The sequence below is a fragment of the Lycorma delicatula genome, chromosome 3 (assembly GCF_047948215.1).
Source record: "Lycorma delicatula isolate Av1 chromosome 3, ASM4794821v1, whole genome shotgun sequence".
Classification (NCBI taxonomy): domain Eukaryota; kingdom Metazoa; phylum Arthropoda; class Insecta; order Hemiptera; family Fulgoridae; genus Lycorma; species Lycorma delicatula.
This window is the reverse complement of record NC_134457.1, coordinates 192,605,696-192,621,751: the sequence shown is the minus strand read 5'-3', so window position 1 is coordinate 192,621,751 and position 16,056 is coordinate 192,605,696. Positions and strand designations below refer to the sequence as shown.

Here is a 16,056-nt window from a genome sequence, read left to right as displayed (position 1 = left end):
CAGTTACTATTTTTAATAAAGATCTTATCAATTTATTCCAAGTTTTAAAAATCAAGAAAATGATAAGTTTTAAAAGAATAATTAAATAAATCCAAATCGACTGCATACTTGATGAATAATTTTAAAAAATACAGAAATATTCATAAACCAATGTCTTTAAAATTAATGTTTTATTTTGTATTGATCTATTTATTTATCTTGATATAGAAGAATTACTACTATTCTGAATATTTATTATTCTTACATATAAATAAGTGAAGTAAATTTTAATAAAGTATCACTACCTTTTTTGAGAATGAATTTTGTGCTTTGTAATGTTGCTCAAGGTTTTTCCATGGCTGCCCTTCCAGGCAAAAGATGGAACTGATCGTTTTTCTATAACTAGAAAGCGTACCTACAATTTCTAATCAGATCTAAATAATGTTCTAAATGAATAAAGTATTTATTTATTTACAAATTTTTCATTACAACTATGAATATATTTCAACAAAATGTAACTGACAAGTTAAATCTCATTAGTTTTATCAGGTGATAAAATATATCATGTTGGACAACTTAAAAAAAAACATAACCACTTTTTAAAAAAAATTTTCCACCACTTTTTTTCATTTTTTATTGCAAAAAATATCTAAAGCTAGCAAATTAAATAGTTTTTTAGTTTTTCTTCTCTTTCACAATAACTGATTCAACATTTGAAGAAATAGTGTCGTAAAAGTATTGATTTAGAGAAAAATTATAAGTTTTTGTTTCACTTCTTTATACTTTTTATTTAAAATACTGGAAAATCAAAAAGTTCCACTAAAGTTTTTTTGCCACATGAAATTCTAATATAGATTGTTTTTTCATATGTTAAATTTTCTATTTATGTGTTTTTAACAACATATTTTGCATTTCTGCCCATTTTTCTCCATCATTTTATGACGCCAATAAAATTGAAAAATGTACCTATCTATAAATTTGTGTCCTCTTCAAAGTTACCCTTCACTCACTGGTGGAATGATGCAAGAAAGGCCTGTTCTTTAAGCACATCATGCACCTTCAGTGACTCCCATTAGATTACTTGTACAAGTATCAAAATTGTGATCCTTCAGTTGGAAACCAGAAGAGTTTCAGGTTATCAAATCCAGTAAGTACAGGAAGGGTCAAATTATGATAATGTTGTTGTAACCAAGAAACTCAAGCATTTGTTAAATGTGTAAGAAAACTGTCATAATGAATAACCATTGTATTCCAATTGCAGTTCAGGTCATTAGTTTGAATCTGTCTCTAAGGGTCAGGAATCCTGACAGATTTCAACATCATGCTATTTCTGCTCAGAAGTGAAGAGCTTGACAGAAAAGTGATATATGTTTAAAATAAATATTGCAATTTAAAGACTGCAGCATTGCCAGCAGTGTTCCAAGTGATATTATAATGATGTCAGAAGTTTTCAGTTTTATTTTTCAATAATAATAGCAATTCTCATCTATGAGCTGCTTAATTTTGTTCTAATAATTGGTAGTTGGGCTCATGTGTGATAACCCATCCCTCTAACTCTCTCCATCCAAGTGATATTCTGTCCTATTTTAAGTATGATACCACAAAAAACATCTTGGCAGACTCATTGCTACAGTATTGCAGGCCTACTGAATCTCTGCAAACATCTCAGGTGGAATTCGCGAGACCAGTGTTAACTTTTTGCTCTATCTTCAATCTACAGTGAAGTTATAGACGTGTCAACACATTGTTACAAAAATACTTATAACAGATGTTGATGTATAAGAAAAGTATGCTAATTGCATAGTAATTCATCCAGGTTAATGTCTACAACTGCTGTTCATGCATACCTATGTGTTATACTCTGTTTTTGTTTTATGAATAGTCTTAGAACCTTTTAATCAACCTTGTGTCAGATTTTCTTAAGTAATGGATTTAAAAAAAAGAAAACTATTTTTGAAATTCTTGAGGTGTTAATCTTGTTTTTGTTAAGGGCTGTGTTTATAAAAAAATGAAAAGCAAGTTGATAAACTCTCAATACATAAGTAATAAAAAATACTGCACTTTAACTGATATTTGCCATAAACAAAGAGTTGTCTATGCAAAGCGTTCAGTTAATGTTAATACAAATCTAGAACACAAACAAAATACGATTTTTGAGATCTACGTATACATTTCAAGCTTTATAAAGATCTATAAATGCAAAGGATTATCACTGATTTTGGTAAAATGATGAACATTCATAATTTTTTTTTATGTTAGGTACTGCACAGATAGTAGATAAATCACACATTAAAACTAAAATAATCTTTCAACAATTCACATGTCTATGAAAAGATTATCATTTAGAAGCCTATAGATTTGGGAGTAAGTGCAATGGATATGTTCAAAGGCTCCAATTATGAGTTCCATTATAACATCAACGGGAAAAGTAGGATATAGTATAATCTCATTTTTGTTTGGCACAGGATTCCTATTATCTTTGGTAGTTTCTTGTTAAACAGTTTGATTTTTTTTTTCAATTTCAAGTAGCCAACTCTGTACTCACACTACTTCAGTGGCACTTTCATAATGAACTTTTTAGCTTAACTTATGTTTTATAAAACAGCAAAGGGTTACAAAGAATTTTCTCTTTTGGAAAATATTCTGAGCTTTTTTTGGGGCTAAGGCGCTAAACATGGCAAACCAAAAAGTGTTTCACTGGTGAGAGCTATCAACAACTGCGAACTTTGGACAAACCTTTTTAATGTGACAATCACAGGCTGGTTATAAGAAATAACTACCTGTAAAACATATTAAATACGGCTTTTTTATTAATAATTTCAATCAACTATATTTTGGACTACCTTAATTAAAACAAACATATTTACCTGACTTAAAATATCATCACTTGGCTTATATTCTTCATCAGAAGAATCCTCAGGAAGTTCTTTTTCAATGAGCACATGACATTCAGACTGAAATGGTTTACGTGTTAAATCTGTCAAAGGCAAAGCACACACCGTTGATAATGGCTGTTTTTTGTCACGTAATTCTCTAAAATTAAAAAAAAGATTGTTAATTATTATCTTGTTTGTGATTAATTAAAAAAAAAAATTATAAACAAAAAACATAATGAATATACTTTTAATAAATCATTCAATTGTACATCTATAAATGTAAATAGCAGAAAAAAAACATATTTATAGTATTACAAAAATTCACAATTTATAATATTATACAGACTGTTCAAAAGGTCTGGAAACAACTTAACCCTTTAAACCCCAGGCGTAGATATACCATCGGCAAAGTATTTTGCTAAAAACTTCATGGCAATGATATATTGTCGTCATTAACTGCTTCTAAAATACCAGGCAATGATATATCATCGCTGAGGTATTTCTGTTTTAAAACTGATTATTTTTATATTTTTGTGAAAATAGTACATGTTCTTTGTATTCCACATTATTCTTAATATATTCATAATTGTTACAAAATATTTTATTACTCTTAAAAAGTGTTGAAACAAAACAAATATGTATACTGTATGGAGCCGACATCTGGTATCAGCTGCTGTTTTGTTTACTATGTAGTTTGCCAGTAGCCCATTCGTGTGTTGCCATCTTTGGTTACTAATGTTGCCGATACATGTGTTCTATTATCATTTAACTCCAGTACTCCTGTGTTATTTCAATGTGTATAGTGATTTTTATTTAAATCTTTTTATGTATAGTTTTAGTATTTTATGTTTATAATTTAAATGAACTATAGCTGAAAATATAACCAACAGATTGAGTTAAAATTGACTGACAGCTTGATGCTACATTTAGACAATGATGATAGATCACTGGCCTCAAAAAATTTCAAATTTTTTTGATGATACAGCTGCAGCCCCCCCCTACAATTATTCCTGAAAATGATTCAAAGTCTGATATTAGAGATACTTTGTTTACTGATGCAGATCATATGTGACCAGTCTCTTACTTTAACATTTAAACATTTATGTTTAGACCTTTTTTCAACAAAAGGCCTCATCTTCAGGATAGACTAAGGCAGGTAATTAGTGGCATTTCTTGTTCATCTGAAGTAAATGAAGATAATAATGAAATTTAGGAAGGACTAAACGAAGTAGAATTCCAAAATATTACTCATTCTTTTTGATTTTTACTAATTACCTGGGCCTACATATTGCCCACCAACATCTGATTGATTTTTTATTGAAATATTGCTGAAAGGTTTGTAACAGAAATCAACAGATATGCTAACCAGACTTGAAGAGGTACTAATTCTTCTCTGAACATCCTGACCCCGAAGAGGAAGATCCCGCATGTGACAATTCCAGTTGCCATGCCACCCCCTCCATACCTAGCCCTGATGCATCTCTCAGTTACAACTTTTTTTTCCTGTTTAGTCTCTGGGAATTACTGTCAGGCTAACAGCTTGGTCTCCGTCACGATGCCACTGATGTAAATGCCACGAATGACATTCTGCACATCTGGCTACCAGATTCTCTAAATGAAATAACAGCATTCATAGCTGTTGTTTTAAACGTGGGTCTTATCTGGAAGCCATCTACAAAACTGTACTGGTTGACAAGGAATTCACAATCAACTCTTGGTTTGGAAAAATGTTTACTAGGAATCAGTTTGAGTCTTTGCTCAAGTTTATTCATTGTTTATTTTAAATAATGAGGCTCTTCCAAAAACTGGTGAACCAGGCTATGATCCAGACCAAAAGTTTCAAATGACTCATCATTGTAATAGATTATTTGGACATTATTACACTGGCCATCAGCAGCTTTCTGTAGAGGAATCTCTTATAGGGATTAAAAGTCAAACAAAACTTATGCAAAACATGTCCACCACCACTGGGGCATAAAACTGTGGGTACTGTGCGATTAAATTTCAAATTACTGCCTGAGTTTAGGTTGCTTCAAAGGGAAAAGTAATATACATAACAAAGAAGAAATAACTAAATATGGTCTTCGATATACAGTTGTAAGAAAACTTCTCATTGCTTGCAACTAAGGAAAGGATACACTTTTACCATTCATTTTTTCACTAGTGTTAGTGTGGTTAAATATCTGTATAATTGTGTGTATATTCTTCACTAAAACTGTTAGGAAAAACAGCAAACACTTTCCAACTGATATATCATATCAGCTGCAGGTAGGACAAGTAAAATATTGGAAAAAACAGTATGTAGTGTTGTTATAGCACATAGGGAAAAGAAATCACAAAGAAAACCAGTTATGTTGTTAACATCAATACCAGAAGTGAAAGATGTTGAGAATTCTAAAAGGCAACAGAACAACTACATAAACAAAGCCAGCAGAAATTATTGACTACAACAAATATATGGGTGGAATTGATGATAGTTATGACATGATGCTCTATTCTTATCTTGATGAACATAGGACAGTCAAATTCTGAAAAAAGTGGTTTTCAACTTATTTGCAGGGATGGTTTTAAATTCCTACATTATTTTCAAAGAAGGTTCAGGGTTCAAAGGGTTAATTATAGAAAACTGAATGTGACTACACTACCAAACTAAATGTAGTTGATTACTGTATAAAAGAAACTATTCTGAGTCGTGTTTGAAATTGTTAGCCAACTTCAAACACTTTATCATATTTCAAACCTATCTACCAAACTGAATTCAACTTTATTTTTTTAAACAGCATGATGGTCATGTTACAAATGATTTCAATGTAGATTTGAACAGGAAAAACTTCAGTAAAAACCCTGCATCGATAGCTTAATCTGTGTTTTAGATATTGACCGTTAAAAGTATCCAGATAGGGTAAAATGGCCATTCCCAACCACCATTCAAGATAAATACTTCTGGTAGAAAGAAGGGTTATTACACATCATGTAACATTGCAATTTCATGCTGGAAATTATTCTGCAAACCATTTTATAAAATTTCTTCTTGTTACTTATTCAAAATTTATCATTACAATATTCAATAATGATGAATCAGCTGTTTCTAGTTTTGTCAGAAATTTTGTAAAAATATTTATCTTGAATCGAGATAGGGGGACTGCCGTTTTAACAATATATTTAACTTTAACTTTAACCAATATCTAAAACATGGATGAAGCTATCAATGCAAGGTTTTCACTAAAGTTTTTCCTGTTTATAAACAATAACTGAGACAGCATTTCTACACTAGATAATATTTATACTAATTAAAGTAAAAATATAGAGAATTAATATCTGGCAACATGAATAGGCTTAGAATAAATATTTATGTATGTAATAATTTAGAGGAAAATTAAAACTACTAAATATACCAGTCAAGTGACAGAAATCTTTCAGTCATGTATAAATTGAGGTAGAGCTAGAGCTAGCTGCAAAAATATATAAAAAGGAGACCACATGAGCTGATAATTATTTAAATATTTTTTTTTTTTTAATTTCACCATTCAGGAAAATTTCTAAATTTATTTTGAAACAATAAATAAATATTATTAAAACAATTAAGCAATTGTCAATCAGCACGTAATGTCTAGTAAGAGTTATTAAGTTTATGAAATTCATGATTTTAGAAAATAAATATTTTCTATAAAATACTAATTTTCATAATTTGCGAAGCCATGTACTGTACTACCATAGCAATATCCAGTTTGAAACAGCATAGTTAATGGACAGTCAATTAATAGCATAGTTAAGCTACAGTTAATAGCATCAACAGCATAGTCAATGGATCATCAATTTACAAAATGGTATTCTGTAGAGCTGCAGATACAACACATGTAAGTAGAAAATGACTTACTACTGTATGTGGGAAGAAGTCAACTAACACCTAATAAATTGTACATTTGGGCAAAAATTCTCTAACTTCTTGTTCAATGTCCTTCAAAGAAGTTTAGAGGTAAAAGGTAAAACTCCAATTTTTGCTTTTGGTTAATTTACTTTATATATTAATAATTATTAAGTTTTATAATTTATAAAATGTACAGAAAATATTTCAGTAACCTTGTTCTGGATCTTGTTAACTTTGGCTCATATGGAAGATCACTATGTTTGCCTTTAAGAGAGTTACACACCATCTCTACGACGTCTTCATTCATAATAACACTCTGTAATAATAAAACATAAACCATAATACATCTTAAAAACTGTTTTTTTTTTTTAAATATGGAATAACATGGGTATCAAAATTCAAATTCATAAATCGTTGCTCATTACAATATTGTAATTTGTTATAGAAAAAAAAATTTATTTATTCTTTCATGATATCATTTGAGATTTCAAAATCAGTCAAACTTCAAATAATATCTGAAAAAATAAAGAGATATGGAGGCTATTCAAAAAGTAACTTTCTTTCAATTTGTTAAAAAAAAAACACCAATTGATAAATAACAATTTATTATATACATCTTACTAAATTTCGTAACAATTTATTATATACATCTTACTACATTTCGTAACAATTTCTACAAAACTGCCGTCCCAATTAAGGACTTTGTCATATCTGTAAACAAGTTTTTGAATATCCTCATCATAAAACTCAGCTGTCTGTGATTAAGACATAGTAACACTGTTTTTCAACTCCTTATCATTTTCAAAATGCTGTGTTGCTTAGCATTTCTTCATTTTTGTAAAAGGTGATAATCACTGGTAGTCAAATCATGGCTGTATAGAGGAAGGTTAAACTACTCCCAATTGAAACTGTTGATTTGGCACTGAGTGCGTATTGTAATATGTGGACAAGTGTTGTCAAGTATATAGCAACACAAGAAAATAAAAAAAACGATATTTACTATTTTTTTAAATGTTAAAAATCAGATGGATGGATAAAGTGACAAATAAAGAGGTGTTGCAGCAAACTGATGAAGAAAGAAGCACTTGAAAAATATAGTTAAAAAAAGAGACAGACTTATAGGCCACGTATTAAGGCATCCTAGAATAGTTGCTTTAATATTAGCAGAGGGACATGTACATGGGAAAAATTGTGCAGGTGGGCAATGTTTGGAATATGTAAAAAAAATTGTTACAAATGTTGGATGTAGAGGGTACATCAAAATGAAACGACTACCACTAGACCTTGGAGAACCGCATCAAACCATCAAATGAATGAGGACAAAAAAAAACTATTTCAACCTTAAGGATATAAAATTTAAAGCAACATGTTTCTTACCCTTCTCCCACATTTATGGTTCTGACATTTTATTAATTCCTTTACTAATCTGTTTTTTATAAATTAATAAAATAATGAAAACTTGAAAGGTAGTAGATAGTTTAGTTCTCTGTTAACAGTGGAAAATATTGAAAATTGTTGCTTTAAATTTAGTTAGGAATTTGATATAGTCAAAAAACAAACTAAAGACAGGTGTACATTTTGTAAAATTTGAGGAAAATATCAACAATACAATGTCTACTTTTAAATTCATCAATTATAACCACTAACAGTTAAAAAATAAACATAGAATACATTAAAAAAGCAGTCACTAAAAACTGAAACTTCTGCAGTTTAACAAGTACATGAATTAATATAAATAAACTGTAATTAACTATGAAAACATTAAATAATGAATATGGCAACTCATTCCACTTATAGATAAAAAAAATGTTAAGCTCAAATTTATGTCAATAAGGTAAGAGTACTTAAAAAAAAGGCATCCATTTTTAAGTAATTGACAGGTAAATAATAAATAAAAGACAAAATAATTTGTTAAGATCAGTGGAAAAAATTAATATACAATATTTAACATAAAAAACAAGAGCCATCCATGATATCAAACTTTATCCCAGATTGTAGAAGTAAAACATTTTTTTTATGAAGACCCAATAGGCAATCGAACTGATGAGAAATGTTCTATATTATATTAATGAAAGAGAAGAGGGAGGGAAATCTATATGCAAATATTTTACAGTAAAACAATAAGCGAAGAGTGAATTTCATGACAATTAGATGACTCATTTGTGAACTAATGAGTACAAACATACTTTACAGAGCATTTCAATGTTTATAGTGAATTTATGTAAAAAGGAAAGAATCTATTCTATGACAAAATACTAGTTATAAATCTAAGAATATGCTATATAGTAGTAAATTTTAATATGGATATTGTTACAATAATCTACAATATTTCAAACACACAGAAAACTGTGTAAAACTGTCTAGAACATAACAGAACACAACTACAACATATATGAAAGCTCTATAGTATATATCTTAATAGTAAACCATGAGTACAGCAATGTAAGCTAATTACTGTGAGAAATCCATTTTTCATACAACTTTCAGAAACAAATGCATAAGTATATAAATATAATTACAAAGCAAATACTATAAATATACTACTTAACTTGCCTTTAAGATATTTTTAACATTAAAAACTGTAAGTTTTGATTTTTCAGCTTTATGATCTAACTGCCTATCAATATCCTCAGACATACTGGCTAATTCACCATCTTCAAGACTATCGTGTTGCTCTTGATTTTCTTTACTGAAAACAAATTTAATAAATTATTTAATTTATATGCATTATTTCAACCATTAGGGTTCAGAATGAAAGACAATCATACTCCTCCTTTAGAGATTTCAGGAACAAAAAATTTAAATACATAAACCCTACCATATTGTCAATCTCCGTAAGAGAAAGATAGCATCTCTGAATCTTATCTAGAAGGTTCAGGGTCCAAGGTTCAGACAAGAATGGTATTTTTCATCCAAAAACTTTCATTTATCATATCACTGAACATAAGCTTTCTGCAGTGAATTAAACGCTAAATAAAGAATAATCGTACATTTATTGCTTCACAATACAATCAATAGTTTACATGACTGTTATTTTGAACCTTGTGAATTGGTAAGACAAACATGGTGGCTCAATAATGTAAATGCTGCAATTATGTAAAGAAATGGATTACGGCACCCAGAAAAAAAGAAATGTTCTACTCGTATTTTTATATTTTTACAACAAATTTTTTATTATCAAATACTTTTTATTTTCATGATAGCCCTTGCATTTATTCACGTTTAATCTGTTTAAAAGAGCAATGACAATGGCTGAAACAATCATCTGCCCTTCTGAAAATTGGCTTTTGTGTTGCAGTTACATTCAACAAATAACAACAGAAGTACAGCGACACAAGAAACTGAAATCATATAAATAATGCATCACTTTTGAACTTTTTTTTTTCATAGAAAAATTGACACAAAGTCATTTGCTGAGGGAAGCTATATTTTGTCCAAACAATACTTACAAAGTTGAATTTTGAAATACCAAAATTCCGTAATTAGAAACATTATCCAGCTACAGATGAAGCTGCCAATACAAAATTAAAAATTTAGCACTGATAACCAATAAAGTTCATATGTTCAAATTAAAAAGGTTCTGCCAAATATAAAAATTTGAAATGTGATCCAGTTTTTAATTCCAAGAAAAGTATTCCCTGTAGAGACCCATAAATGAATAAGGGAAGTGTGTACTGACAAGATTATGAATGAATTAGGCAACATCATAATGGTCAAATGGTGCATCATGTTCAACGAAGGAAGACAAATTACAAATTTATTTTGTGGTTCATGGTGGAAGATCATACCTGATAAATATTTTTTATGACTGAAGAACTGAAGCAAAAAATTAAAAAGAAACTTTTTAAGAATATAAGACTACTATTGATGAAAATCAATACGACACATAATATATTCAATATGACACATGTAACATCAATATTAATATAAAATAAATATAAGTAGCTCTTTCCACAGATTTCAAGGGCTTTCCTCCACAACGTTGTCAAAGAATATCTTTAGGGCAAGAACAATTTATGCTGTACGATTCTTTGGATACCATCTGAAGAAGATAAGAAAGAGGGCAATGGGAAAACCTTTTTCTGAATTGTAAGAGATATGTTTCTGTCATTGAACTAATGAAAATACAAGCCAGTAAATTAAGAGGCATCATTCATGAGCATTTTTAGTGTTCATGAATGATAAAATTGATTTCTCAATCTCATCTTTAGATATAAATTTTTTCATAATAAACACAAAATGATGGCCAAAAAGAAAACAATGGAGAAATCAATATTTTTTGTTCATATTGACACAAAGAATCCAAACATGTATAATCAGCTGACCATTTTAGGTACATTCCTCTCTTTCTTCTCTCTCTCTCTCTGTGTGTGAGTGTGTGTGATCAGCAAGGCCCTAGTATCAGAATCAGATCATGGCTAGGGCCATGCTGATCTGATGCAGTGATACTCTACATCAAATATAGTGACACTCTCCTCTGCAAATGATTCCTACTGTTCATCAAAGACTAACAAGTTTGTATAATGACCTAGAAATCTTGACATCTAATGAAGCTTTCTTGATTCAGAACATACCAACAGCTGAATACCTTATCTGTATAGCACACCTTCTTTCTGCAGTTTGATGTATCCATGGATTGCCAGGCCAGGATGTGTTGTTAATAGGAACCAAATAACAGATTAGGGGTTAGGAAGAGTCTTAAAACTTTCAGCATCAAATAATCGATTTGGATGGACCAATTTCCTACATGGCAAGGATAGCACTAACAATCTAAACACTAATTGACAGTAATACACCAACTGATAGTATAAAAAATAAATTAATTAAGCGTTTTCTGTTGTAAACAAATGTATTACAAAGAGAGCACTCTAATCTGTAACTAATAGAGAGAGTTTAATAATTAATGTTGCATCATACAACAGTAATGGAATTTGAATAATGAAACAAAACCATCTTCATCTAATAACAACCAATACTGGCATGTAAAATGCAATAAATACAAAATCTATTCTTTTTTCTTTTTGAAAATTTATATAAGCTATTGTTGTCCTTTGGATAAATTTTATAAATATTTGTAAAGAAAGGTATTATTCATCAGAAACGATATTAAAAGTTTGAGATCTTTATTCACCAGAGGTAACATTAAAGATAATTGAAAATGACAATAAAATTCTTACTTGAGCTAAGTGAAGGATTAAACAGTTAATTTTTATGTATGATAATCAGGCAGGATTTCCTCGGCTCTAGCAAATTTTTTTTAAGGAATGGTAATGCAGTTGGAGTATTTTAAGAACTACTGATTTCCACTCAATGAATTCATTAATGCTCAAATAAGGACGATGATCCAGTAATGAAAATGACTTCAGCTCTGTGAACAAGTGCTTAAATAGATAATAAAGGGTTTGAAGGAATTTAAGGTTTTGTCAGTCTTTAATTTCAAGCAATGTCATTGATGCTTCTAAAACAGTTGAATGTACACTTATAATGAATACTTCAATAAAGTTTTTCTGAAACACAGGACTGAATTTTGTAATGCTCAAATTTTGTGTCTTTCCAACCTACAGACAACACTACTACAACTACACTGAATTTACAATAATCCATTTAAACAATACATAAATATAAGCCTCATTCTTAATCAATCCCTTTTACTTCTGATACTCTACACACCTTATAATAAGAGTAACAAGCAGCTCCAAAAACAAATATTTCAGGAATATGTTAATTTTTCAAAAATAAATCAAAACATTTAGTATTAACTTTTCTTAAAAATAATTTCTTTTATTCTATTCTCTTTAGCCAACTTTAATAAAGTTTTCTGAATATTCCTGAAACCCATTCTAAAAAATACATTAGTTGACGACATCACTGACAACCAAGAGGATCTTTTTCCAGAGTTAATCTTAATTAAGACAGGTAAACGTCAGCTGACATGAGTTAAGGGACTAAGGAGATACTCCAAACATAATGTTGCATTTTGCCAAGCATGGATGGGTTCATGTAATTCTAACATTTTAGGAAAATCTGCTTCAATGTGTGTTTGTGTTCATAGGCACAATACATATCGATGTAATTGTGAGTATTATGGAAACTTCCCACTGATGTTTCCCAACTTCTAATGCTGTTTCCTGTTTAATAAATAAGCTTTGTTTTAATACAAATAAGATTAATGATTTTATGACTGTCACAATAGATGAGCATTCAATGTGAATATCATCATGGCTAACACAAATTTCATGGAAAGAGTTGTTCCTGTCATTAGGTAGTTTTTCAGTGCAGTTTCACTGTATGTTTCTTCAAGCAGTGTTAATGTCACTGATAATGATTATTACAGTAAAACACACAGTATGATAGTTGTACGTTGTTCAAAAATAAACATTTTGAAATGCAACAATTTCACATATTATACACAAAAATACAATTTTACTAATATTTGAAAGGAAATGTAAATACCATCCACATCGAGGTGTCACAGTCAATGATGCTATTTTTTGCTAAATTCAAGGATTTTGATTGTGTCACAAGCAAAATTTGGGCTATTTTGCTAGAGTCACGTGTCAAGTAAGCTACTTTTCAAGGATATATAATATACAAAAATCTATGAACTGATTATGTAAAAAAATCAGTAAAACTAAATTAAGAAATTATAAACACTGATTATACTGCTTCGCAATAGCCTAATGTACTGCAATTAATTCACTTGGTCAAGTTAATTTCAGCCAACACGTTCTGAGAATGTTGTTAATAATTAACACTGAATCACCACAGTATACTGATAACATGGACGTTCAAACTGAATCAAAATAACAATATCTTTAGCTGATTTGAGTCAAGAGTCCACCTACCATCGTAGCTGCAGAGTACTGACCAAGTCTTCAATCCAAGTTGTTTAAAGCTTAGTTAATGTTTCTAAAATATTATTTTTATCAACAATATTACCAATAACATTAAAAAAAGTACTATACATACCATAAAGAATTGAACATAATGTCTTTACTATCAGTTTTCATTTTGCTTGAGAACTGATTCTTATGTTTATGTTCCTGTTCAAATAGTCCAGTTACAGATGATGATGATGAAGGTGATGATGATAATGATGAGGTACTGAGATTGCAACTGTCTTGTTCATTATTGTCCGAAAAAGGTAACCACTGAGTGTAAAAATCATAATATGGGGCTTCTGATGAAAAATTATTCTCTCTATTAACTGACATTGTAGAAGGTTCATTACCTTTCCTTTTAAATCTATAAAAAATAACCATAATAAAAATTAATGCAATTCATATAATAAAGATGACAGAATTAACACATAATAACATCAAGAATCAATTGAAGATTGATTGATCTTATAATTCAACATAAATAATGACTATAATAAATAAATGACTTTTATTGAAGTTTTTTATCATTTATAAGGGTCTGCATTTAAATTAGAAAAAATTATTGTTAGTATAAATCTCTTGCTCCTCTTCTATACTAGGTATACAATCTCCTCTCACTGACCAGAAAACATTAGATTTTACTGCTTTACAACAGGCTAATGTACTGCAATTCACTCACTTGGTCAAGTCAATTCAAGTCAACAAGTCCTGAAAATGTTAATAATTAAGACTGAATGACTACAGTACATAGATAGTATGGATGTTCAAACTGAATCAAAATACTTTGGCTGATTTAAGTCGAGAGTCCACTACCATCAGAGCTGAAGAGTAAACTACTAACATCTCAGGTGTTACAAAAATAAATTACAAAACTAAAAAAAAAATTATTAATTAAAAATTAAATTTCAATATCTTATAATAAGAATAATATTTTCAAATCATACATCTATTACAAGCATTGATATGATGTATAGATAGGTCAGTTAATGTAATTTTTATCCAAAGGTGTAATTTAAATCTTAACACTGCTATAAAATCACGGCGGTTCCTCAAATAGCCAGGCACTATCCTACCTATTTCATTAACTCATTAAAATTCTATTATATTCTGGAACAAAATGAACCAAACTTCATAGCTTTATTGAAGGCAATTTCTGAATAAGTTTGAATGAATCTGAAATAAAGGAAATGGACTTTAAGCTTTTAGGATCTACTAGAAATTTCTCTAAATTCATAAAATACAAAAAAAAATAATTATATGGTAGAAATTAAACTATTATGCTGGTGTTAGGTTATGAAAACATCATAACTTTATAATGTGAAATTTATAACTTTTGTAGTACAAAACATTTGAAATTTTGAACACCATTTGAAAGTGCAAAATTAACGAATGTAATTTTTCACTTTCCCAAACTTCTGTGAATTGCACTTACATTTTAGTGAACAAATACAAAATTGAGAATTATATGAAATCCAATGGAAATGAACCTGGTATTACAAAAACAACCATGAAAACAGAATAACTTCTACAAATTGGACATCTAGTTTCATCAGCAATGAGGATGGGATGTTTCTAGTTTTTGCAACATCTTAAAGGAAAAACGATTTATTTTTTTTACGAAGAAATCAAAAAGCAAGATTTTCAATCCAGTGATAGTTGGCTGGGAATTACGAAGAATTTATGATAAACTTCCTTCAAATGAGTTTAAATAATTGCCTGCAGATAAATATTGACTCACAGAGTTTATTGTTATCCTAGGAAACAAATTATGGAAATAAGCTTATATTCAGAAAGTTATAGTGCTGGCATGACAAGTTTGAACTGCATGAGTTACCAACTAAAACTTGAGTTACAGAAGACTAGGTATGTGTACCTGAGGTGGAAACTTTAAACTGAGTAATTAGTATTAATACTGTCTTCAAATCCTATAAGTAATAATAAGTCAAAATTGTTGGATGTGGATAAATCAAAATGAAAAAAAAACACACTCAAAAACATAAAATTTTTTTCCTATGACAAATAAATCCCAATAATGCATCAGTCTCTTGAGAAATAATTTTCGAAAAGTAAACACTGTAAACACAGTGTGTTCCAGCTGATACAGATTTTTTTGCTAGAATATAATTGATAAAATACAGGAAGGTAGGGAATTGCTTCATCCTCATTTACATGTTTATTAAATTTTTATTTATTTATTTATTTTTTTACATTTTTAGCCATATTGGATGTTTAGTCTGTTGTCAAAATGATAACATGTGTTTTGGTACGTCTGGTGATTTTTTATTTGTATAAATAATGGATCAGAGAATTTGTATTAAATTTTGCTATAAGAATGGAATAAAGTATAGCAATGTTTTAAAAATGTTTAATTTGCTTTTGACGAGTCTGCTATATGTAACGCAAGGGCTTACAAGTGATATAAGCGCTTCCAAGAAGGTTGGGAAGACATTGA

At 29.5% G+C, this 16,056-nt stretch overlaps 1 protein-coding gene across 3 annotated transcripts in view; it reads right to left on the bottom strand.

Moving 5' to 3' along the window:
• LOC142322311 (GON-4-like protein) overlaps nucleotides 1-16,056 on the bottom strand; it is a 66,949-nt gene that overhangs the window by 48,617 nt on the left and 2,276 nt on the right. For all 3 annotated transcript variants that reach the window (XM_075361247.1, XM_075361248.1, XM_075361246.1), the window contains exons 2-5: nucleotides 13,693-13,968; nucleotides 9,277-9,412; nucleotides 6,936-7,039; nucleotides 2,847-3,012 (exon numbers count right to left, since the gene is read on the bottom strand). In XM_075361247.1, coding sequence (XP_075217362.1) covers nucleotides 2,847-3,012; nucleotides 6,936-7,039; nucleotides 9,277-9,412; nucleotides 13,693-13,937 — 651 coding nt within the window. In that variant the 5' untranslated portion in view covers nucleotides 13,938-13,968. The remainder of the gene's footprint in view (nucleotides 1-2,846; nucleotides 3,013-6,935; nucleotides 7,040-9,276; nucleotides 9,413-13,692; nucleotides 13,969-16,056) is intronic.